This window comes from Tauraco erythrolophus, chromosome 18, assembly GCF_009769465.1.
Source record: "Tauraco erythrolophus isolate bTauEry1 chromosome 18, bTauEry1.pri, whole genome shotgun sequence".
Classification (NCBI taxonomy): Eukaryota; Metazoa; Chordata; class Aves; order Musophagiformes; family Musophagidae; genus Tauraco; species Tauraco erythrolophus.
The window spans coordinates 1,379,581-1,402,112 of record NC_141482.1 but is presented as its reverse complement, the minus strand read 5'-3'; the positions used below and the strand labels follow the sequence as shown (position 1 = coordinate 1,402,112).

Sequence of the window (22,532 nt, the reverse complement as noted above, 5' to 3'; positions counted from 1 at the left end):
CATGCCAGGAAGAGTTTTGGGAACTGGTCAGAAAAGGTGATTCCTTGGTGCTCCCGGACATGGCGGTGCCTGGACGTCATGCCAGGCAGACACTAGAGTGGGCAGGAGGAGTCCGGCATCTCAGCAGGGTTGTACAGTGCTGCTGGCGGAGCGGAGGCAGGCAGTAAACCCGGTCACCCACAGGGACAGTGGGGACAGGTCCAGTGGGGCAGGCTGCTCTTGGCATGAGCTCTGGCATCAAACTGCAGCACTAGGGGGGGGTTCAGAGCAACCGCAGCGTATCTGCTGCAGGCAAAGCTGCCGGAGCGCAGGAGGGGGCTGTTGATGGGAGCCGGGTCGGAACCTCGTCCCAGGAGTGGGCAGAGGGGGCAGTGGGAAGGGAAGCACCGGCAGCCTTCATGCCTGGCTCCAGGTCTTCCCACCCAGAGACATGCCCATGCCCTCGCATCTCCCCTTCAGTGGTCTGGGGTCATCACAGTCAAAGTCCACAGGATGAGGCAGGGACTGGAAAAGATCCCCTGGGAGGGACGGGCTGCTTGCTCAGCCCTGTCGCTCCTTCCTCCCACCCTCTCTGATCTGCTTCTGTCACCCCCTCTTCCCACCCTGGCTCACCCCACTCCCCACAAGCCCACCCCTGCTCCTTGCTGGAAGTACGACGGTGCTGAGCTCAGCGCTGCTGCAAATCCAGGCTAACAGCAGGTGTAGCAACAGCAGACATAGCACAAAAGGGGGCTTTCAACGTGACTAGTTGCCACCTCTCTCTGATGTGACCCAGCAGAGATCTGCTGATTTCCAGGACATCCTCCAGCCCTTTGCATTGGCTGCTGGGGCTTGGGGAGGGAAATGTTTTTTGATGGAGGAGGTGGAGAGCGAGATGAGCATCTGTGTTTGTGCATGTGCATGATGGGGAAGGCAGGAGGCAAATCTGGATGGCAGTCACACCTTTAATCAGCCACCTGGGCTCGGTTCCCCCTGCAAATGTGCATCACTGAGGCTTTAATTGGTTGGTGTTGCACAAGAGGCGCCTCCCGAGCAGCAGATTGGTACCTCTCAGCTTGATGGCATCAGTCTGGACCAACAGAAAGAAGTACGTGCACCATTGTCTGCAGGTCTAATGGTCACTCATGGCCTCTGCACCACGCAGGGCTTTGGGGAGAAACAACTGAGAGCCCTCGCCCGTTCCCTTCCCACAGACACCCTCCTGCACCAGCATCCACGCACCAGCCCAGAGGAACTGTTCCCATCACGTACCCAGTCCCTGAGGGGGGAATTGGGTTTCTTCTCTGTAGGGACACGTCCTAAAGAGGCACCAGCAGCAGCAACGCCGTGGCTGACGCAGGCTTCTTGTTCTTCGAGGGCAGCGCAGGGGGTTGAACCGTAAAGCAAAGGGATCCAGCCACCAGCCGAGGGCACGAGGAGGTGCAGCGAGCTCCGTTTCACCAGGGGCTGCCAGTCTCGGGGTCTGCGCGGGGGGCACGGCCGGGTGGGAGAGCCTTGACAGCTGTCACGCCGCTGACAAGCCAGATCCTCCCACGAACGCCTATGTCACTGGCGCGTTACGAGGCAATTAGCTCCCGTTTGACAGCCAGCGAGACAGATGATGAGCTGCCCTTGATCAACCTTAAACAAAGCTTTGTGCCTTGGGAAGCGGGAGCCTCAAAAGCCCCAGTGAAACCTATTCAGCTAATTGCCAGGCGTTCAGCCGGCAGCCACGCCGGCTCCTGAGCATTACAAAGGGCTCCCCAGCCCCAGCTCCTGCTTATTAGAGGCAGCACTGGGAATTGCTTGCTTAATAGACTGCTCGTGATACAGAGCTGAATATTTGCCGTCCAGGGGAAACAGGAAAGCAAACAGCAAACGGAGGTGAGAATCCCCCGAGGGGAGACCCCAGCCCAGCCTCACCCAACGCACCAGTGACAGCAGGGAAAGCTCTCACCGAGCCAGCTCCTACTCGAGCTCTTCCAGTCCTCACTATCCCATCTGGTAACATCACCTGTGCTCAGAGTATCCTGTTCCCAGAAAGCCCAGGTGCCCGGCTCCTTATCCCGTGCCCAAATCTCTTCCAGGGAGGCCAGGAAATCCAGCTGTGCCTCCTCCTCCAGGACCGGGCTCTCTCTGTTGACCTGCCTTACCCATGGTTAAGATGTCCCTGGGCGTGTGAGCTCCGGAGGGCAGTGACCCTCCACTTCTCCCTTTCTGCTGACCCCGTGATGCAGCTCCAGCTGCAGGCCCTCGGCCCAGCACAGGAATCACAGCACCAGGAGCAGACGGAGCCTGAGAAGTTCTAGCCCTTCAGGCCAGTCCAACCTTGACTCCAACCAGAGCCAGGATTGAGGCTCGTCCTTGAGAGCCACCAGTGCTCTCATAACAACTGCCAGGGCTGCACACACGTTGTGCCCATCTAGAAGCCAGAGCTTTGCCAAGCCCAGGCTGGGTATGAGACCACTACCTGGGAGAGATACTCCCCAAATTCATGACAGAATAGCCACCCTTCTGCCTCCAACCTGCTTTCTGTCTTCTTTGTATTGCTTTTTTTTTCTTTTCGTCACTAAATTAGAGAGGTGGCTCCCAGGACCGTTGCTGTGCTGGCAATCATGCTCTGCCCCAGAAGAAGGCAGAGCCCAGCCCGGTCCCCTGGCACTGATGCTCTTGCAGCAGGAACATGGTTGTGCTTAGTGGAGGGAAGACAGCGTGCCTGCACACCTCCGTGCAGCGTCCCAGCACAAAGCAGCTTCGTGCTGACCAAATCCCCAAGGGTTGGTTCACTGTGGGATGAGTTTCCACACTTCTGGGAAAGTCACGTAGTGCTTGCTTGTGAGAGATGGGTACAGACACCCTGCCTCCTCCTCCTCCGTGCGCGGTGATTACTTGGTCTCTGGGTAGGGAGGCAAGTTCTGCTCCTCTCCTCTCTCGGCTGTCATGGCCTTCTCTTCTTTGTGGGGAAAAAGTAGTGGTGTGAAGGCAAAGGAAAAAGGAAACCAGGCCAGGACACAGCACTCAGCCCATGCGCGAGCGGCCGCAGCACCACTGCGGCCCCTTTGCTAATCGTATCAGCCAGAGCTGACCCCGTATGGCCTTTGAAGAGAGAGACTGTTATCATTCCCTTCAGATTTTCTCCTTCTTTTTGACCTAGATTTCACGTTCCAGAAATAGCTTTCTCTGACATACCAGCAGGAAAGGGATTAGAGAGAGAGTGAGCGTGTGTGTGCGTGTGCACGCGTGTGCCAAGGAACGATTTCTGTGGCATACTCCACCTCTGTTTGTAAGGGAAAGAAAGGGTATATGTTCTATGATCTATTCCTATGCCTGTAGGACACAAAGGAATTTATGACAGCTGTTTTGCTCCATTTTTCCCTGCTGGTTTTTCACCCCTAATCTTTTCTTTGTTATTATGGAAACTCCGCTACCAAGCCCTGTGCCCAGACAGCGCTCCCTCTTCCCCAGGAAGCCTGTACCGTCACTACAACCCTGCTCTCCAACTCCACCGTGAAAACCAAAACATCCCCGTCCTTCTGTCTCGGCAAAGCTGCGCGCAGTGCTCTTTGCTGCCGGGTTTCAGCTCTACTACCGGCAGCGCCCAGTGCTCCAAGCTCTCTTTCTGCTGCCTGCTGTGGGCACGTGTCCCTCTGGCACCCAGGAAAGACTGCCATGGCTTTGAGCCCCACGGAAATGTCACTTGCCCAGACCCCCAGGAAGAGAGGAGCTGCAGCCCACGCGCCACGCTGTGCCGTCTCAAGCAGACACAGGGGAGGTGGAAGTGGCTGCCCATAGTCTGGGAATTGCACACAGCTCCGAGGCCCTGGCCAAGCCTGCTTTCTCCCAGCACGGCCCACCTCCAATGGGGTAGAAAGAAAGGCAGCTGCCAGCATTTTCCTTTGGTAATACAGTCAGAAAGCCAAGTCCTTCTTGTTGCTTGCTTTTATCAGCCTTGATGGCAGGAAAGGGAGTCAGTAGTGCCATCCTCATGGGAGAGAAGGAGAAACCGAAGCACCAAGGGGTGCCTCAGCTTGCTCAGAGCCTCTGGAGAGCAGCAGCAGGGAGCTCATACATGGTATAGTGCTCTGCCCATGAGGCCGTGCTGGCTGGAGAGCAGTGTGCCAGGTACGGCAGACACCTAAGGTCCCTTCTTATGCCGAGGGGCCGGGTAGCATCCCGGCACGCTGGCCCTGCTGCCATCCATGTCAGCCAGGTGAGCACAGAGCTGCCCTGGTGCCAGGCAATCACAGGTGCCGCTTTGTGTCTCTGCTGTGGGTGCAGCTCGGCACCTCTCTGTGTCTCCCTCCGTGCCCACGGGGCTTGTGCCATCGCTGGAGGAGCCCGGCAGTGGCTGACAGGGACCAGGACAGCGGGACTGGATGAGGTTTAGTAAGGACAATGCGCCAGGCCTGAGCATTTGCAGGATTTCAGACAGTGCAGGCAGGTGAGGATTTCTTTGTGCATATTTCTCTTGTTCTGGGTTGCTTTTCCTCTCCTTCGTGCTTTTCCATTACTTTTTCCATCTACTGAGCCACGACGTGGGTATTCCTGAGGATTCAGGCAGACATGAGCTCGGCGCTTTGCACAGCTCACGTGGATGAGAGGCTCTTGGTCCAGAGCTGCTCACCACTGCCAAGCCTGGAAGCAGTTGATTTGCAAACAAGTTTCCTTGTTTTCCTTGGTAGGCAGCGGCGGGGAGAGGCCATGGGCTGCAGGTCCCAAGTCTCAGGGCTGGCTCTGGTGAGATGCTCCTTCGGCCCCACTTTGCTGCTCCATTTCTGAGAGCAGACGCAGCACGTGCACAGCGATTCCGTCGCTGAACGAGGGCGGCGGTGGCTCAGCCCTGCCCGCCGGAGCCAGCAGGACGTGAGCTGAGCTCCGTGCGGTGTTTCCCCAAGGCGCTTTGATCTCTCCGTGCTGCAGACCAGCCCTTCTCCACTGAGCACCGGGAACCCAGTGAGTCATAAATAAATCCGAGCATCCGAGGACTGATGGTAACAGTGAGGAGCTGGGGCAACACGCGTGCTCCTGGCAGGAGCCACGTGGCAACACTGCTACCTGCAAAGCCACAAGCCCTGCCCGAGGCCAAGCACTCTGCAGGCAGCACCGTTAGGCAACGTCCATGCCACACTGGGCTTGCGGGCACCCGCTGCCCCTGGCTCGTGTCAGACAGCTGTGTGGCATGGCTCTGGCCTCACAGGGGTCTCCCCCGCCCTGCCGCTGGGCAAGCCTTGTGCTCAGCTCCCGATGTCTCGACACGGGATCGGAGGGATAAACTGGTTGCTGTTCCAGCACCCAGCACATCCATGCCCAGGGATGCCAAACCTGGCATGGCTCTGCCCGGGCAGGCTCTCCCTGCCACCCGCAAGCTGTACCACCCTTGCTTGCCTCCGCACGGCCATCCTCCATCGTTGCTGCTCTGGCAGCCCAATGGGAAGGCACAAACACAGGCACCAAACACGGCAACAGCACCCGCTCAGCACCCGCTGTGCCCATCGGGGTGGAGCTCGGCTGGCAAAAACGTGACCAGCAGGAAACACCCACCCAGGGAAGCACCCGCTTCCCCACTGTTTTCTTTTCCATTTGTTCGTCCCGGCACTGGAGACCGTCCTCCGCCGACACGGTGCTCCAGCGGGAGCGATCCTGCGGCAGGTGCGCGGCGGCAGCGCGGCAGCCCTGGGCCGGCACCCGCGGGAGCGCCGCCCGCAGCACCCGCACCCCACGGCCCAGCTCGGGGTCCCACCGGCGCACGGGGCCGGGGGCGGCGGGAGCCAAACGGTCTTTCCCTTTTGCGTGCGGGTGACAGACGGGGCCGCGCCGGAGAAAATGTCCCCGTGGCTCCCGCGGCCGCGACAAAGGGACAAAGCTCCCGCGTGGGGTGGGAGAGGCGCCCGCTTTGTTCCGCAGCGGTTGGCTCCCCCGCTCCTGCCCCCCGCAGCAGCTCCGGTGCGGGAACGGCGGCCGCCGCCTCTGTCCCCGTGTCCCCCGGCAGGCGCCTGCGGCGGGCGGGTCGCGGGGGTCCCGGTTACCGCTCGAGACGTGCCCGGTCGCCGTGTTCCCGGCGAGTGACCGGGGACCGCGGGCGGCGGCACCTCGCGAGGCGGCGACCGGAGCGCGCGCCCGCGCCCCGCCGTGGGAGCGCCCCGGGGCGGGGGGGGGGGCGGGGCCGGGCCGGGCCGCGCCTGCGCGGGGCGGGGCGGGGCGGGGCGGTGACGCGCGCGGCGGGGCGGGGCGGGGCGGTGACGCTCTTAAGGCGCGGCCCCGCCCGCGGCGCGCAGCCGGAGCGGCGGGCGGGCGCGGTGAGTGCGGTGGCGGCTTCCGCGCGTCTCCTCCCTCCTCCCGCCCGCGGCCGCAGGAGCAGCCGGCGCGGCCCCGGCCCGCGGCCCGTCCTCCTCCCGCCGAGGCGCGGCCCGTCCTCCCCTCCGCGGGACCCAGGCCGGGCTGAGAGCCCCCGCCCCGCGCACCCCCCCGTTTCTCCGGTCCCCTCCGCCCCTCCTTTGTGTCTCCCATGGCTTTGTGTCTGGAGCTCCTCAAGCAATGTGAGTGACTGCCCGGGGCGCGGCGGGCGGGCGGGCGGGGGGCCGGGCCGGGCCCTGCATGGCTCCGTGGCGGGGGTGCCGCGCCCTGCCTGCCTGCTGCTGCCGCCGCTTTGCCGGGCCCGCCGCCCCGCCGGGATCGCAGGTGGCGCTTCCGCTTCCCACGCGCGTCTCGACCCTCCGTGGGGGGGGGGGATGCGTGGCCGCGGCGGGAGCCTCCCGCTGCCCTCGGGGTTGGGAGGGGGCGGGGGGCTGCCCCATCCTCCCCAGCATGCCGCCTTCGCTGCGGGGAGAGCCGGGCCCCGCGCCGGTGGGGCGGCCGCTTCTCCCCTCCGCCCTCACCGGGAGCTGCCCGCAGCGGGAGAGCAGCGGGCACCGCTTGGGTGCAGCCCCGGCAGCGCTGAGCCCCGCCGGCCCCGTCCCTCCGAAGCACAGTGGGGTCGTGGTGGGTCAGGCTGGGTGCCCTGCCCGGTGCTTGAGGCCTTTAGGGAGTCCCTAGGTGCTGGAGGAGATGGAACGGTGCTTCGCTAAATGTGTTCTCCCCCAGGGGACACTGACCCTTTTTTTTGTTTAAGGTGGTGGTTAGGTTCTTCCTCCCCTGGAGAAGAAAGGGTATTGTCTGGGTGAGGCACAAATGCTGGCGCTTCAGTGCCCGGCGCTGCTGAAGGCTGTCATTGAGCAGCGTGGTGAGCTGATACCTCCTGGCCAGAGCAGGCTTTGAAAAGTCTCTTTTTGAGCCTGGGAGAGCAGGTTCTGGCTGAGGCTACCTGGTGTTGGCACCCCAGCCTTGAGCTGCCCTACCCTCTCTGAGAGTTTAGGCTGGACACCTCTGAATTTACCCGCAGGTGTAGCTGAGGTCTTGGTGTGCCGCCTTGGAAGGTGGGGATGTTACGGTTAGTTTTGAGCAGTAAGTAAATGTAGTTCTTAATTTCTACCCCAGTCTTTATTAAGAGGTTCAAAAAGGAGGATTATTTCCAGGATGCTGTTGATAGGGCTAAAATTACTTATTCTGACCCCAGGTTGCGTAGGAAATGTGTGTTTGAGACAGGAATGGAATGAGGATCTCTAACTCCCAGGCTGTGACTTGCCACTTGGGGGAGGAAAAGAAGAAAAGGGGAAAAAAAAAAACCTACCCACAGCATGTGGCATTGGATCCTAAAATAAATTCCAATCATGTGGGATGATAACAAGCCAGATTGCCAACTTGTGTAAATTGGCAGACTTGACTCCAGAGGGTCCAAATTATTTAGCTGGTAATTGCTCTTCCAACAGGAATTTGGTGCTATGAAGTTACACATTCTTGAATGTGTGGGAAAAAAGTAAGGCTAACTAGCGAGCAAATCTAGCCTGCTGTCTTTCAGATTAAGATAATTTATGTGTGCATACTCTGCAGTGGTACACAGATACTCGGAAGAGGGTTATCTGCAGAATTAATCTGATGTGTTGCAGTCACGGAAAACCTAAAAGCCCATCTTTAAGGTGCAAGTGCTAAACTGCTCTGGGGTATTTTTGCATCTATAGCTTGCTACCTCTGTTCCACTTCCACAGTGGCAGTGTAAGAGGTTTGGTGTAGCTGAAGGCCCTGGGATCTGTAATGTGGCCCTTGAAGTGCTGGGCTGTAACTACTACACGGTGTGTCAGTCGTGAAAGGACGAGAGGAACCCGTGGAGCCCCTGCCAGATCCTTGTCAGCCAAGGTGATAACGGAAGAACTTGATTTCTTTTTTATGTGGATTGACTGTCTGGAGAATCCTGAGGACATGATGGGATTTGGTAAACCATGGAGCACTCGAGGCCAACAGGTACCTCTGTGGAACTTGATTGGCTGTAGCTGGTGTCCCAGCCCTCTTAGCTGAAGGGCCAAACATTGTCAGCTGCTGGGGAGAGCTTGCATTTTGCTTCACAGCTGTGTGTGAGTCAGTAGTTGGATACTTAATCTGTGCGTGCAGTTTAGGTTTGTGGACACTTCGGACTGCTTAGCTCAAGGTTATTCCTCTGCTGCTCCAGCCTGATGTGTAATGCATGGGAGACCTGCTGTTCCGTGAGCTCATTCTTAGCTGTGCGTGCTGCCAGAGCAATATAACTTAAAGAGCTTTTAATGGATAACTAATAACTGCCAGGCACTCCCAAATAACTGTATGTCAGTTCTGTCTCCCGTATAGATTTTCCTGTTGTTTGAGTCCAGCCTCAAGTAGTTTGGAGTGAACTATTCCCAGGACCCTGTAAAAGTCACTGTGACACTTAATTTTCCTAATAATACACTGCATGTCTATCTGTAGAAGAAAAGCTGCAAAGCCATGGTGCAGCAGGGCTTATTTCTGTCTCCTCAGCTGATACTTTTGCTCTGTGCAACCTGCGCAACAGCCTCAAATACTTTTTAATGGATTGAGGAGGCATAATTGGATTCGGTGCAGTGCAAGTTACAGTAACATATGTGAGCTGGAAGGATTAAGGCTGTGCAGGCGGGTGGCCTTGCTCAAGAAAAACCCACTTTAATTTCTGCAGTGAAAAGTTGTCACTGTGTTTCCTATCAGAGCAGATTTAAAAAGGGAGGGGAAAAATACTAAGTATGATTGCTGTTTGCTTTGAAAGGCGATTAGAGTTCAGGCTGTCGGATAAAGTTCCGTTAGGGCTTGGGGATGAGAACGGTGAGCTTGGGTCCCTCCGGAAGAGCTCACAAAAGAATGAGTTTATCCTTCCCTTCTCCTGGTCTCCACAGCAGCCTGTGACCTGGAGGCAGGGAGAGGTGGGGGACAGAGTGACACCAGGGTGTTTGACATAAGCTGCCTTTACACAAGTGGAAGTTAAACTATTTGCAGATGGGCTAGTTAATGAGGAGAGTGGAAATTCTGTCTGCTTCAATTTGTCTTGCAAAATTAATGATTTGCTGGCCCCGTGGTGCAGATGGGTGCGCTAAGTCAGCCTTCTGTCCCCTGGAGAAGCAGTGGGCAAGGGGAGCAACAGCCCCACGGCTGAAGTCCTGACCTGGGCCTTAGCCCTGCTCTGCCAGCATCTGGCTTGTAAATCCAAAAGGCACCTTTTCAAAAGCATTTGCAATTTCCACTGAAAACAGTGAGGTAACTGCTCAGATACATCTGCCCATGTGAGTCTGGTCTCTACTTTTATGGGCAACATAAGGTAGGGCAGTACCAGTGTCTCCATACTGCCGTGCGGGCTGCTGGGCTGCTGTCAAGAATAGGTGACAAACAGTCTGGGGGAAGTAATGATCCCCCCGGACTGGAGATTCCATTCGGCTTCTGTAGAGGACAGGGCTGTGACTTAGGCCCTGCCAGGCCTCTTCCTGAATTTCCTTGTGGCATTTAAATACTGAGAAGTATGACAGCTGAGTTCTGATTCTCTCCTTCCCCCTCTGAGGTTCTTGGTGGTGGGCTTGGTCTTGCACTGTGAAATTGCCAGTAAAGGCACTGAGGGGCACATACACGTACTGGGATGCAAGAAGGGTGTCCAGTGCCTACACGAGTACTGCAGCCTGCCTGCTGCTGCTTCATCTTGGCAGATGATGCCCACAGGAGCTTGGTTATCCTCACTGCTGCATGGGGTCTCTGGGGGTTAAATTTGTGAGCTCTTCTGGCAACACCACGAAAATGAAGTCTTTTAAAAAAAGACACTCACAGGCTGTAGCTTGCTGCATCAGACAGCCGTGCTCAAAAGGGGAACAGCGTTAAGGATGCATAAATTTTAAACATTAGCACTAGGATTTGCATCAAGGACATGTTGGCTGTCAGTCTTGTGTATCTTATTTACTGTTCTTCATTAAGACATCCAGGTTTCACTGGAATGATCTTTTCTTCTGAACCTAGTTCTAAGAGATCAAAGCTTAAGCTGCTGCGTTGTCTCTCCAGTTTGAAGCTGGCCAAGAAACTTGACTGGTGAATGTTTCAAAGGTAAATTCTTACTTGTGGTGCGAGTCTGTCAGAGCTGAAATTAAAGCAAAGATTAGAAGTCGCATATACCTTTCTGCTGATGCACTGTCATAGTGCAAGGTGCTATTTGATGAAAGCTGAAAGGTACTGAAGAGTTGATAAAAGGGAATTTTTATTGCGAGTTGTTCTCATAAGATTAACCAAACTTCTGAGGATGCTTTGTTTTGGTCTTTACATTTGGGGAGTGGTTGAGGATCTAACTGAGCAGAGCCTCAGCAGGGCATTTGCTGTGTTCAAGAGGAATCTCCAAGCTTGAAACTTCCTACCCAGGGTGGGCATATCCACAGCTGTGTCAAACTGAAAGTTAAAATTAGGAAGATAAAGCATGGGTATTACATCCCTCTTAGGCTTTTACACATGAGACAGCTATCTATGTCTGAAGCTAGAGAAAGTGTCCCAAAGGCTACTGTGGAGTTGTCCCCAAGGAGGTTCCTGCACCCTCTTCTGAAGGCGCTTGTTTAGGAGCCGTGCTGCTGCCAGATGAGTCAGTGCTGCTCTTGTGGAGAACAGCGTGTGTCAGGGCAGCTCGAGAGCCAGCACGCTGTTGTAGAGCTGGTCTCCCTTGCCTCCTGGAAGGTCACTTGAGTAACTGTTTTGTTGGGAAGCCTTCTCTTCCTTGTTTGACTCCTGAGACTTTTCTCAGTCTGTCAGCTTGACCCAAACACCCCTGTGTTTGGGTCTCTCTCTGAGTCATGACGTTTCTGTCCAGGAACTCTTCCAGGTTTTGGTGCTCTCTATTGAATGACTACCAGTGTTTTCTTCTCTGACCTGCCACTCCAATAGCAGTCCCAGGCTGGGAATTTTGGCCTCTTAGCACTGCTACTCTGAGCAAAGCAAGCTCCCTGGCAATGCTGAGCTGGTGTAATGCCCAGCCTTGTACTGCATGGACTGGGACTTTCTGGGGGATAAGGTGAGTCTAGGGAGACAGGTACTAGTAGAACAGAGCTGGAGAATTTTTCCTGGTGCCTGAATAGCTGCTTGTTCTGACCGTTTGGAAGGAAAAGGGCACTGGATAGTGCTTGTGCCTCCTGAGCTCTGGTCCTGGACAAAGTAGCTACTTTGATTCAAAAGCATTGAGTTTCAGGGACTCTCGAGTTTGCAGTGTGCCAAGAGCAAGGCCTTGAGCAGGAGAATCCTGGATGCTGGGAAGCAGTCTGCTGCCTTGGCCACGGCACTGCTACTGTTGGCCTTTGCACTTGGCACCGGGCTGTAATGTCTGCATCTCGCTGTCACCCTGCAATCTTCTAGGGCATTCCGGAGGCTGCTGCTGCTAATAGAGGTATTACACCGCACATTAGCTTTTATCGCTGCTCTGTTAACGTGCTTACTGGAGATGAGTGCTGCACAATGCTCGGGGTTGCTAAGGGGGGGCTGCCAAAGCAGGCTCTCTGCTCTCACCGGAGTCGTTCTTGCTCCAGTCGAATACTGAATCAGGCCGACGGGAGAAATCAGCTCTTTGGGAGAAGGGAAGCAAAAAGCTCATATGGAATATCTGTCTTCGGCCCTGCCTGTTTAAATGCTGGTGCAAATGATGTTGCAAGTGGTGCAGAGCTGCGTGTGTGTGCAGTGGATGGGGTTGTCTGGGGTGTGTTTCCCCTGACCCCCGTGGGCACCATGTGGGCATCGGCTGGGAGGTATCCCCCGCTTTTGGCTGCTCCATCTGAGAGATGCTCCAGCTCCTTTCCGTAGTGCTCAGGAGGGCGATGTCAGCGCGGCGGCAGGACTGAAGCCATCTGCCAGCTTAAGAGCTAAAAAGGGAGGCCGTGCCCTGGAGGATGAACTCCTCGGAGCAGGCGGGGGGGCCCGGGACAGCCGCCGGCTGGAGCTGGGAGATGCCCGGAGCTCGTGGGAAGCGCCTCAAAGTGGGGCTCTCCCGGGTGAATAAATCGGGAGACGATCGCCCCGCTCCTGCGGGAGCTCTCGGGAGCTGACTCGGTGGCTGCCGATGCTGCGTGGCTCTGCCCGGGGGCCCGCCCTGGCCCCGGCCGGCTGGGGGGTGCCGGGCTGCCCCGCGGGGCCCCTCCTGCCGCGGGCAGCATCGCGTGCCGGAGCGGGCCGGGAGGGGCGGGGGGCAGCCCCGGGCCGCGCCGCCCGCGCTTTGCGGCCGCCGCTCTTTGCAGCAGGCCGTAGGGCGAGGTAAGCGGCCGGGCCCGGGGCGGCGGGCCCGGGGCTTGCTCCGGGGGCCGGGCCGGGGCCGCCCCCCGCCGGGCAGCACTGCTGCAGAGACCCCGCGGCCCGCCCGCCTGGCTGTTTCCCTCCGTAGGGCGCTGTGCCCGGTTCCGTCGCCCCGCGGCGTGACGGCCGGCCGGCCGCGGGCCCCAGGCGCGGAGCAGCGCTCGCCATTTCCCCCAGCACGCGTGTGGCACCGCTCCAGTGGCGCTGGTGGAGTTCTGGGCGCTCGCTGTGGTAGAGCAAAGCGGGGCTCGGGCTAACGAGGCCGCCTCCAGTCAAAGGACAGAACTGGGCCAGCCTTTTGGGCTGCTGGTGTTGTGACAGCAGCAAACTTTGAAGCACCGTCTGCTTTCTTCTGTCACTGCTGTTTGTGCACATACCTTTGATTTATTTTTTTCCAAGGGCTCTGAATATCTTGGGTGCTGGAGGAGGCAGCTCTAAAAATAACTTTAGAGGCTGGTTGTTTCCAAAGTAATTATTTCTGCTTCTCTCAGGTTTCTTTCCCTTCTATAGCTAAATGTCTTTTCTCCTAGTACTGCAAGGCCTGCTTCATACAGAAAATCATGTTTTCTGCTCTTATCGAGTTCTTGGTCTGTTAACAAACATGCTTTGGGTGTGGGTGATGGTATGTGTTGGGACAGCAGGTGGATGTGATTACAGTTCTGGGTAAACGAGCTCATGTACCAGGAACACTGAGGCCAGACTGAACTAAAGAATAAACCAAAACATATTTGAAGAGTAGAACTCTAGCTTGTGGAAACTGGAGCTGCTGAGGTGCTGTCCTGCAGAAGGCAGCGTGCAGGAGTGTGTGTATCTGCTGTTTGAACCAGCCGTGTTCACAGGTGATGGTGGCTCGAGGGAGCCCCGTTGTCCCATTTCTCAGATGTGCGCCACAGGATGGCTCATGTTTAATGGCCGAGTGAATCCTAGCAGGAACCCTAGTCGCTGCCTTAACTCAAGTCCTGCTGTTGCATGCAAATAACTTTACCAGACGGAGGGAGAAGCTAGTAACAGTGTTGTGTACAAAGACTCTCACGTGGATGGGTTATGACTGAGAACTGCTTCTGCTGCAGTTGTTGAGGGTACCTGTTAAATTTATTTTATGCTAATTCTTATGGTGTGATGCTTTTCAGCATCATGTTTTTTAAGCTGGCTCATTTAGTGTTTTAGCAGCTGTGCCCCTTATCACAAAACAGCTGCTAACCTGATTACCCCTCAGCCTTCACATGCCATGAGCTTGCCAGTACCAGGGAACCATGTGCTTGCCCTTTCCCCTGCCAAGAGTGACATGCCTCTCTTCCCCATGGAACTGCGGGAGGGGAGCAGAATAGGTCTGCTCACTGCAGCTCTGGGGAGCAGTGTCACCCTTTAACTGGGTGGAAGTCACAAGCGTGTTCAGCATCATTGTGCTTGAGCTGCTGTGAGTGCAGCCCTCCTCGCTCCAGGTGGCCTGACTTCATACTGTGGCTTACACCTTCAAGCTTGCTTTCTTGGAAAGTTAAGCTTATTCATGGACTGCTGCAGCTTTTAGGCTTGTTTGAGAAAAGAAAAATGCTGTGAATGTACTCCTGAATGTAGCTGGTATTTAATGGACTGAATCTACAGACAAAGTAGAGGTGCCAAAGGCTTAAAACCTGCTTGTGGTACACTCTAAACAGCTGCTCTGCCCTGGGCACTTCCCACTAGCTTTGTGTTGCTCCTGGTTGCTCTGGAGACATGCAGCACTTGGCTTATCTCTGGGACTGCAGCAAGTACTTCCTGATCAGCTTGCACTGTAGGATGGAGAGTGGAGATCAGTCAGGGTGTCCGGTTTGGATTAACGTGTCCCTGACAGCACCGTAACGATTTGACTTGCACCAGCAGAGATTGCTCCTGTATGTACCGTATCGATTGGGAGGTTGGAAACAACACAGTGTGGATACCTAGAGGGTCCAGATTTTGTTCATATCATCTATTTCAGATCCTGAGTGTGCTTCATCCTTGAAGGTGGAGTCTTAGCTAGCGTGAGTCACTACGGATTGGCGGCCTTGGGTGGTTTCTTTTGTGTGTGTCCCCCACACGTGTGCGTGCTATTTGTAGCAAGTTGAAAGGCACTCGGCAGGCGTTGCTTGAGCGTGATGGGCTGAGAAGCCTCCTAAGCATGTGGGTAGGCTACAATGGGAAGGAGAACTTGACGTGAGGGAAGAGGAAGAATGATCTCTGTGATCGAGGCTGTGCTCATGCTCTTTAGAGCTGGGAAAAAGCTAATGATATGGATTTTCCAATCTAGAAGGGCTTTTGTTATACTTAGCCATGGTTGAGGGTTTTAGGTTCACCTGGCAAACTAAAAGCAAGGTTTTTATTGTTGGAACGACGTACTTTCTATAACAGCTTCTCTTATTTCTGCCAAATACTATGGTTCCAACCACAAAAGAGCTTTCTCGTTCTAATTGGCCTCCTATTCGGATTCAGTTGTGTTGCTGTGTCACCATGGAGACAATCGTGATGTCACAAGCTGTGGCATCACTGAAAAGTGGCCGTTGTTAATATTCCCCCTCACCCCATCCACCCCAGTAATCAATAGCTGGGAGGAGAAGGCAGAACAGCTCAATGGGTTTCAGGGAATGAGCCTGAATTGCAGCTGCGATTTTAAGGTGGTATTATTTTCAGTAGCCATGGCAGAAGAGGTGTAATATAACCACTTTCTCGAAACTATCTTCACTGCCTTGTCAGCTGTTGAGCTCACTTACTTAAAATAAATTAAAAAATGGCAGAAAGCCCAAAACCTCCAGCTTTTGCTGTGCTGCTTCACTTGAGCCCTGTTAACAAACATTTGTGACACTAAAAACCCGAGCACCCACTAGGCTGAATTCCAGTCGCAGGGTGATGGGCCCAGTGCTTCCTGTGGCTGGATAACAGGTATACTGAGCTTGTCCAGCTCTGACATCAGTCAGAAAAAGCTGATGTGTCGCCAGGGTGGCAGTTTGAGGAAGTCTTTGGGATCTCTTGCCTTTCCAGCACTTCCGAGACAGCTGTTTCCACTGTGGGAATACTTAAGCACATAATGGGGGAGCTGGGCTGCTGAGAGCTGTGTGATGAGATCATGAAAGCCAACAGGATTTGACTTGTATGCCCTCGTGTATGAGCTCAGTGGAGGTGGTAACGTAGCAGAGAACTGGGCTTCTTTCGTGGCTTAATTCTGCTCTTTGCCAAAATGCTGGGAACTTTCTTCTGATTTCCTGAAATGCCACGACTTGTCACTGCACAGGATGCGTTCTGCTCTGTACGATCTCTTCCATGCGTTTGTCCCTGGCTTTGTCCATTTTCTGATGGAGAGCATGGCATGGTGTGCTCCATACTGTGTCTTGAGCTGTAGCAGCCTGCTCAAATATTAACTACTCTCCTTCTAATTAATGGGAGGCAGGATGGTCTTCAGTCCCTGATCTGGCAAGCAGGTAGCTCATGCTTTCTGATTATTTGCCATTTTTGCTAAAAGGGCTTTGTCAGAGCTATCCCAGGAGCGTGTTATCTGTAACTTTGCTGTGCTAGTCTGATGTTAGGGAGGGGGCATTCAGGTTTTCCCTGTGTGTGGGGTGTATCTGGAGCTCTGGGGTGAGATGGCGGTGCTCTCATACTCGACACTGGCACAGTTTGGCTTAGGCTGCTCTGGGTTGTAATCTATCGGGGCTGGCACTTGCTTGGCAAGCGCAGTAATACATCTTCTCCCTTGTGCTTTGCTTGTTCTAAGCAGCCTTGTATTCAGACAGAAGGGATAAAATTTCCTATAATATGGAAGCTGAAACAAGTTGAGTTTTTCAGTGTGACAGAAATTTCTGGCTGTTTTCCTGAAAGGATCAAAACTGTTTTCCAGCAGTTCTGACAGACTCCTCTTCTTTTTCTAATTTATCTTCTGACTTGCTGGGATTTGAAGATGAAAGGCTAGAGCAGCTCATAGCATGAAGACAAAGTGTTTTTCACCTTGTCCATTCCCTTGGAACCTTGATAAATGCCCTGTTTAGGGGGAAAGTGACTGAAAGGCCAGTTGTGTTTGAATCCTGTTAATTTGCAGTGCTATTGGTCTTAGAACAGCTAGCTGTCTGGCCTAAGATGTTAAAACCTGCTTTTTAACCAACATTGGTTTAAAACTGTAGAGGGTAGGAAATGTTTTGAGTTCTCTCCTGATGCTGGTCATGTCTGTGACCTGATTGCTACAAGGGCTGTGAAGCAACGCAGACCAAGGCTACTTGACCTAAGACTTGTAGCACTATAGTTACTGTAGAGGAGAAAATGAATACATAAAGGTCTGAGATGGACATTGTTTAGGACTACAGTTTGCAGACAGATGTCATTCAGGAAATGAGTTAAAAGCTCATCTACAAATTATGCATGATTTGTAAGTTTAGCTGTATTATTAGTATGCTTTTAATTTTCAGTTTGTGTAGAAAACTACCTCATCTATTGAAAGGGTAAGATAAAGTTTCCCTTAATACAGCAAAACAGCTAATTCCAAAGTATTTGGAGATTTCCATTAAAGGCTATGAATAGATTGCTTCCTAGAAGGAAGCTAGTCCTTCTGTCCTTAGTCATGGGCTTGTCTAAACACAGTTAACCCCAACAAATTCCTTTACTACATGAGTAAGTTGCTGTGAAATGGCCTATTCTTTCAGAATAAGACTCTGCATGGAGTTCCTTATCCCCCAAATTTGTTTGTGCCCTAAGGGGTTAAGTGGGGATAATTCTGTGGATGAGTCCATGATCTGATATTCTCAGTTGCTCAGTTCTTATGCCAGTGATGACTTTTGGCAGACTCGAGTGCCAGGTATACATCAGATAATGTGACCACTATATAATCTCCACTGCCAGGTTCTGAATAAGCCATTATGTATAGTGAGCTTGTTAGGAGATGCTGTGGAGGCTGCTCTTGTACCCAGGACTTCCAAAAATATGTAGAACCTGGCTGAATTGATGGTCCTCTTTGGGGGAGTCTGGAAGCTCTTCTCCTTTCCTTCTTGCTTCTAGCAGGTAACTCTTGCTGGTGAGGAATGGGGTCGTCCAGCTCCAGAATGGGTTGAACAGGAGCAGCTCTCATGAGTGAGAAACCTCTGGGTGTTGCTTACTTTCTGCTTGGTTCTTCCATGACTGCTGCTACAAAGCCAAAGGGAGGCTGGGTCAGTGTTGTGCTGCTCCGGGCAGCAAGAGACCCCCTCCTCTCTTGTAGCCATGCACATGCCAGTGCGCCACGTTTCCTTGCTCCTGGCCTGCAGCCTCCTACCTGCACCCAACAGCAGGGCTACATTGACCACCTTGGCTTCAGTGCAGGTGCTTTAACCTTGTGATTGGTTGTGTGGTGTCCTCTTCCCCCATGCCAAACACCTTCCCTCAGTACTTGCAGGTTCCTGGAATCCCTCAGGCTGGCTTGGCTGGCATCTATAATGATGTGCTTGCAGAAGGAAAAACTGACATGCTAGGCAAGGTAGGCTGAGCACTTGAGGATGGGAACAGAAACACAAAACCTAATATCCTGCAAATTACAGGGTTCTTCTACTGAGTTCTCTGAAATTTAGACATAAGGGCACATACCTGTCATTCAAACAAGTTTTAGAAGATACCTTTGTAGAAGATGGTCACCTACAGAATGGTAAGCAGCATTCAAACTTAAAAGGGAAGAGTGAGCGGGAACTGACAATTTTTGCAGAATAACTCTGCAAAATAATGAGACATTAAGGGAAATGGTGTTCCTGCCTGAAAGATAAGGTAGTGAAAATTGCTACAAGTTTGTCTGGGCGTCTTTCCCAGTACTGAAGTTTCAGTCATTCTTTCTGCAGCAGTTGGTTGAGGGTTGTGACACCAAGTGCTTGTTCAGATCGTAAGTCAACAGATTGCATGCTGCGAGCCAGGACCTGGAGACGAAAATCGAGTGTGTGATCTCTGATAAAGACTGCGAAACTAGAGCTGCCTGATCCTGTAGCAGCAATGACCGTGTATGCTTGTTCAAAGGTAAACAGAGCTCCTGCAAACATCACCCGGGGATGGAGGTTAACACAATCTGGACTTGTGTTCAAAGCAAACTCTTAGAGAGAAAAGTAGATGATGCAGAGCTGACAGGTGCTCATAAGTAGATGACTATAAGTGAAGTTACTTAATGTCTAGAAGCCTCAAGTTCCCATCTAGCTAAGCTGCTGTGCTTCAGAATGATGGAGTAGGACTTTTTTCTTGGTGTTGCTTCACCTCTAAGTAACTGCTGGTCAGTGAGTGGCAAAAGATAGAGTCCTTCCCTTTGCTTTAAAGAAAAATGCACTTGCTCTTTAAGTCTTACCTGTTCTTTTCTAGCCGGGGCTCTTCGCACTCACGTTGAGCACTGCTTACTAGTGTGTGCCGTACGCAGGGCAAGCACAGAGTGGGCAAGGGTGGCACTTGGCTGCTTTTGGTCTGAAGGATCTCCTTGTGTAGCCAGCAGTGACACACATCAAGGATGTGAATCACTTCTGTGTCAGTGGTATTTGCATATTTTAGGCAGACTTGCTGCACTGTGATTTGTGCAACACTGGGAAACTTTAAAGATAGAAGGGAAGCATAGCTGGATAATACTGTCAGTTGCCTTTCTTGATCCGATCTCCTCCCGGTGCTGGAAGCTGAACTGTCAGTTTAAGACTGGCTGGTGCTTAATCCTGTTTGCAAGATTGCAAGAAGCTTGTGAATAGTGAGTGAGTTTGAAACCTGCGCACCTGGCCGCAGAGGCAGTGTAACCTCCTGCAGTAAGTGTCCCCAGAAGCCACAACTTGTGCTTAAGCCCTTGCCCAGGTTTTCCAAGTCCTTTGAGGTTTTCATGGAGAGTGAGTGTATGCAGGAGGAAGCCTGTCTGTGCTGGTTTAGGAAATACCTGTGACATGGGCAGACCTATGGTCTTACATTGTCTGCTCTCTCCTTGCAGTTGGCTTCAAGCTACTATCAGCCTTTCTTATTTGAAGGGGCAGTGGATGCTGTTCAGTTGGCCTCTTGTCCTGAGGGTCTCCGAGCCTCTTCATCCATCCAGCAGCTGATTCATGCCAGACTCGGCGCTGCTCTTGATGGAGTGTGGCTGCTCGTGGCTGTGTTCGCTTGGAGCCCTGTGTAATGCGTCGAGGTCCAGTGAACAGGGTCGGGAGGCTGCCAGGGAAGTCTCTCTTGCTGGGAAGTGCTGGCTGCACTTCCCAGCTCTGTGGGCGGATCCTTTGGTTGCTGTTTTCCTGCATCTCTAAGTGGTGAAGATCAGAGCTAGGATTCTCACATAGCTACAGTCATAAATGTAGGAAGGAAATAGCCCAGCAGTATCTGCTGAAGGGGAAATTTGCATGTTCTGCAGTGGAACTTGTGCGTGTGGCAACTCTGGTTTCTCTGCATGGTTTCTGCATGTTCCAGGATCTAAAAACTAAAGATAGAGTTCCTTTTTCTTATCGGTGAGATTTATGAATAAATTTCTTAGCTGGCTTTATGGTGAAGTCTCATTGATAAAACGAGTGAATGTCCTTAGTAAGGAGTCTCTGATTAGGAGATTTAATTTTTGTAGTATTGATAAATACTCCCAAAAAGCAGGATGCTTAATAACACATCTGAATTGGTACTTGGTAGCCTGGCGTGAAAATCCGGGCCACTGTTCTCAAAGATACTGGAAGTTAGTAAATTCAAGTGCTGTGATTCCAACTCTGCACGTGCTCCTTAGAGGGCAGTTGCTCAACTTTGTGTTGAGGTTGTGGCTGTATTTCTTGCCTTGAGAGGCAGCAAGTGCTCGTTGCTCGCCTTGTTAGGCTGCACGGAGTCGTCTGCAGCACTCTAGCAGTGATGAGAAGGGGTTCAACTGGGCCGTCTTAATGTCAAGGAAAATTATGCTTAGTTGTGGTTTTGGGTTTTTTGAAGTGTAATCTCCCTCTGGATTTCAAGTTGTGCCTTCTGTTTTGCTTTCAGGTTCAGTTTGTCATCTTGTTCTGTGGCACCTTCAGGGAGCCAACAGCTCAACCTCCCCTCTCCGTTAACGGGGCTGAACACTCAAAATGACAGTGGGATGTCGCAGCATGGAGTCTGACTTACCACCTACCATAACCAGACTGATAGCTTTAAAACTTCAGAAGCAATTGTTTTTCCATGCCATTGCTCTTTGCACTGTATTGCTCTCACACATACGTATCTAAAGGAAATTAATGACTGTTCTGATACTAATGCACAGAGGATGTACATTGCATATGTGAGATCTGAAAGCAGTCTTAAATAACTGAAACTTTAATGTTTTGGAACTTCTGGCATGTCATGTGCAAGAACCAAAGCCTAAGGCAAATTTGTTCGTTCTGGCAGGGGCTGCTGAGTTAAACCATAAAGCAGTTCTCCCCTTAGATTCCTGAGAGCATCCTCTGATAACATCCTGGACTTGGGAACTGCAAGATCATTTGCCAGAACTCATCTCTAGCTTTAAATGCTGTTGTTGCTTTTGCCTGTTCGGAGTGCTACATGGAGTAATGAAGAGGGCTACTACTGCAATCTGGCTGGACAGGCAAAGGACAGAACATCCTAGAATGTAACTTCCTGATGAAAAATGTAGCAGTCTGGGAACAGGAGGCTTTCAGTGATTGTGTGAATTCATATGTGCTAAAATCTCCGTTAAATCATGCTCATACTTCAAGATCACTGCGGAAGCAAGCAAAGAGGACAATCAGGCTGGAGTCCTTAAGACAATAAACCAAAGGGTTGTTTTTGGGTGGTACTACTCAACTTCCCAATGCATTCTTGACTACTTCTGAAATTGTGTATGTGCATACACATTGAAGTGTCTGCAGAACTTGGATGTAGTGATGCTCTTGTGCAAAATTTACCAGCTCATTCAAAACACCTGAAATGGTCCTGTCTAGGCATTTCCTTCTGCACTGCCATGGCATATGAACTCTCTCCCTTAATTTTGAACAGGGACCACTTCCAAAACTGGCACTCAAACTGAATAGTCCTGGGGGAGAGGCTGTGCTGGCCCAGAGACGTGTGTCCTGTTGAACAGCAGTTTTGGAGGGTGTGCTGTATTTCAGTTAGATGCAATCCTGGCTCTCGGGAAAGGTGGTACTTAATTTAACAGAATACTAGTACTTGTACTACAGATTGCCACATGCTTGATTTCCTGACCTAGAGAAACCACAAATTATGTGGATCTTCTGTCCTCTGTTTCATTATTTGAATGTTACTGAACCTCAGCCCCCTGCACCCTGCGCCGCTGCTGTCCCACGGCTGTGTGGGACCCCCTGGTGCATGGTCATGGGCAATAACTGGAGTTGCAGCTGCTCAGCACGGAGCGTGGTGGGGAGCAGTGAACTGCTGTAGGGCGAAGGGGGCAGGAGAAGGGCTTTGGCTCTCTGGCCTGCTTCTGTAGCCTGGCTTTTTCTGTTCCCAGCTCCGAGCTCCGCTGCTGGCCCTTGGCTGTAACACTCGTGTTGTGGTGGGGAGCGTGACCACAGTTTGAGTTGCTGCCCATCTAATACTGTGCTCCTGTAGTCAGAGTTTCCTTTCATCTCACAGGTGTCCATGGTGGTCTTTGGTCCATGGATCACGTACACACTAGTGCTTGCTATGGTAACTTGCACAGAAGACTCTAATTTTAATGTTGCTCAAACTCCTTATTTTCATGTCCTGCTTTTTGGTGCCCGAGCGAGCTGTATGCAGCTTTTTAAAGCTCTCAAAGTAATGATCCCCTGGTATGGAGCCTGCCAGGGCAGACAGATGATACTGAAATCAGTAGGCTGTCCTGGCATAAATTATGTCAAAGTGGTGGCGTGCTCTGCATGTGTAAGGTGACTCACTTGTGTTGTTACACCCTTTCCCCAAGGATAAGGCATCCCTGCTACAGGGAGTAGGTGGCCCAGCTTGCACTAGGCTCTATAGCAGTTGAGTCAGATCTCTTCTCAATTAATGTCGTT

The 22,532-nt window shown here is 52.7% G+C and overlaps 1 protein-coding gene across 5 annotated transcripts in view; it reads left to right on the top strand.

Moving 5' to 3' along the window:
* The window catches only part of DLGAP4 (DLG associated protein 4), a 68,689-nt gene that overhangs the window by 18,653 nt on the left and 27,504 nt on the right, over window positions 1–22,532 (top strand). For 3 of the 5 annotated variants that reach the window (XM_086622659.1, XM_086622657.1, XM_086622656.1), the window contains one exon: window positions 161–163. The exons of 1 other annotated variant lie outside the window; for it this stretch is intronic. In XM_086622659.1, coding sequence (XP_086478785.1) covers window positions 161–163 — 3 coding nt within the window. Of the gene's footprint in view, window positions 1–160; window positions 164–6,494; window positions 6,516–22,532 lie in introns of those variants that run through there. One more of the 5 variants, XM_086622661.1, reaches the window with a different exon arrangement.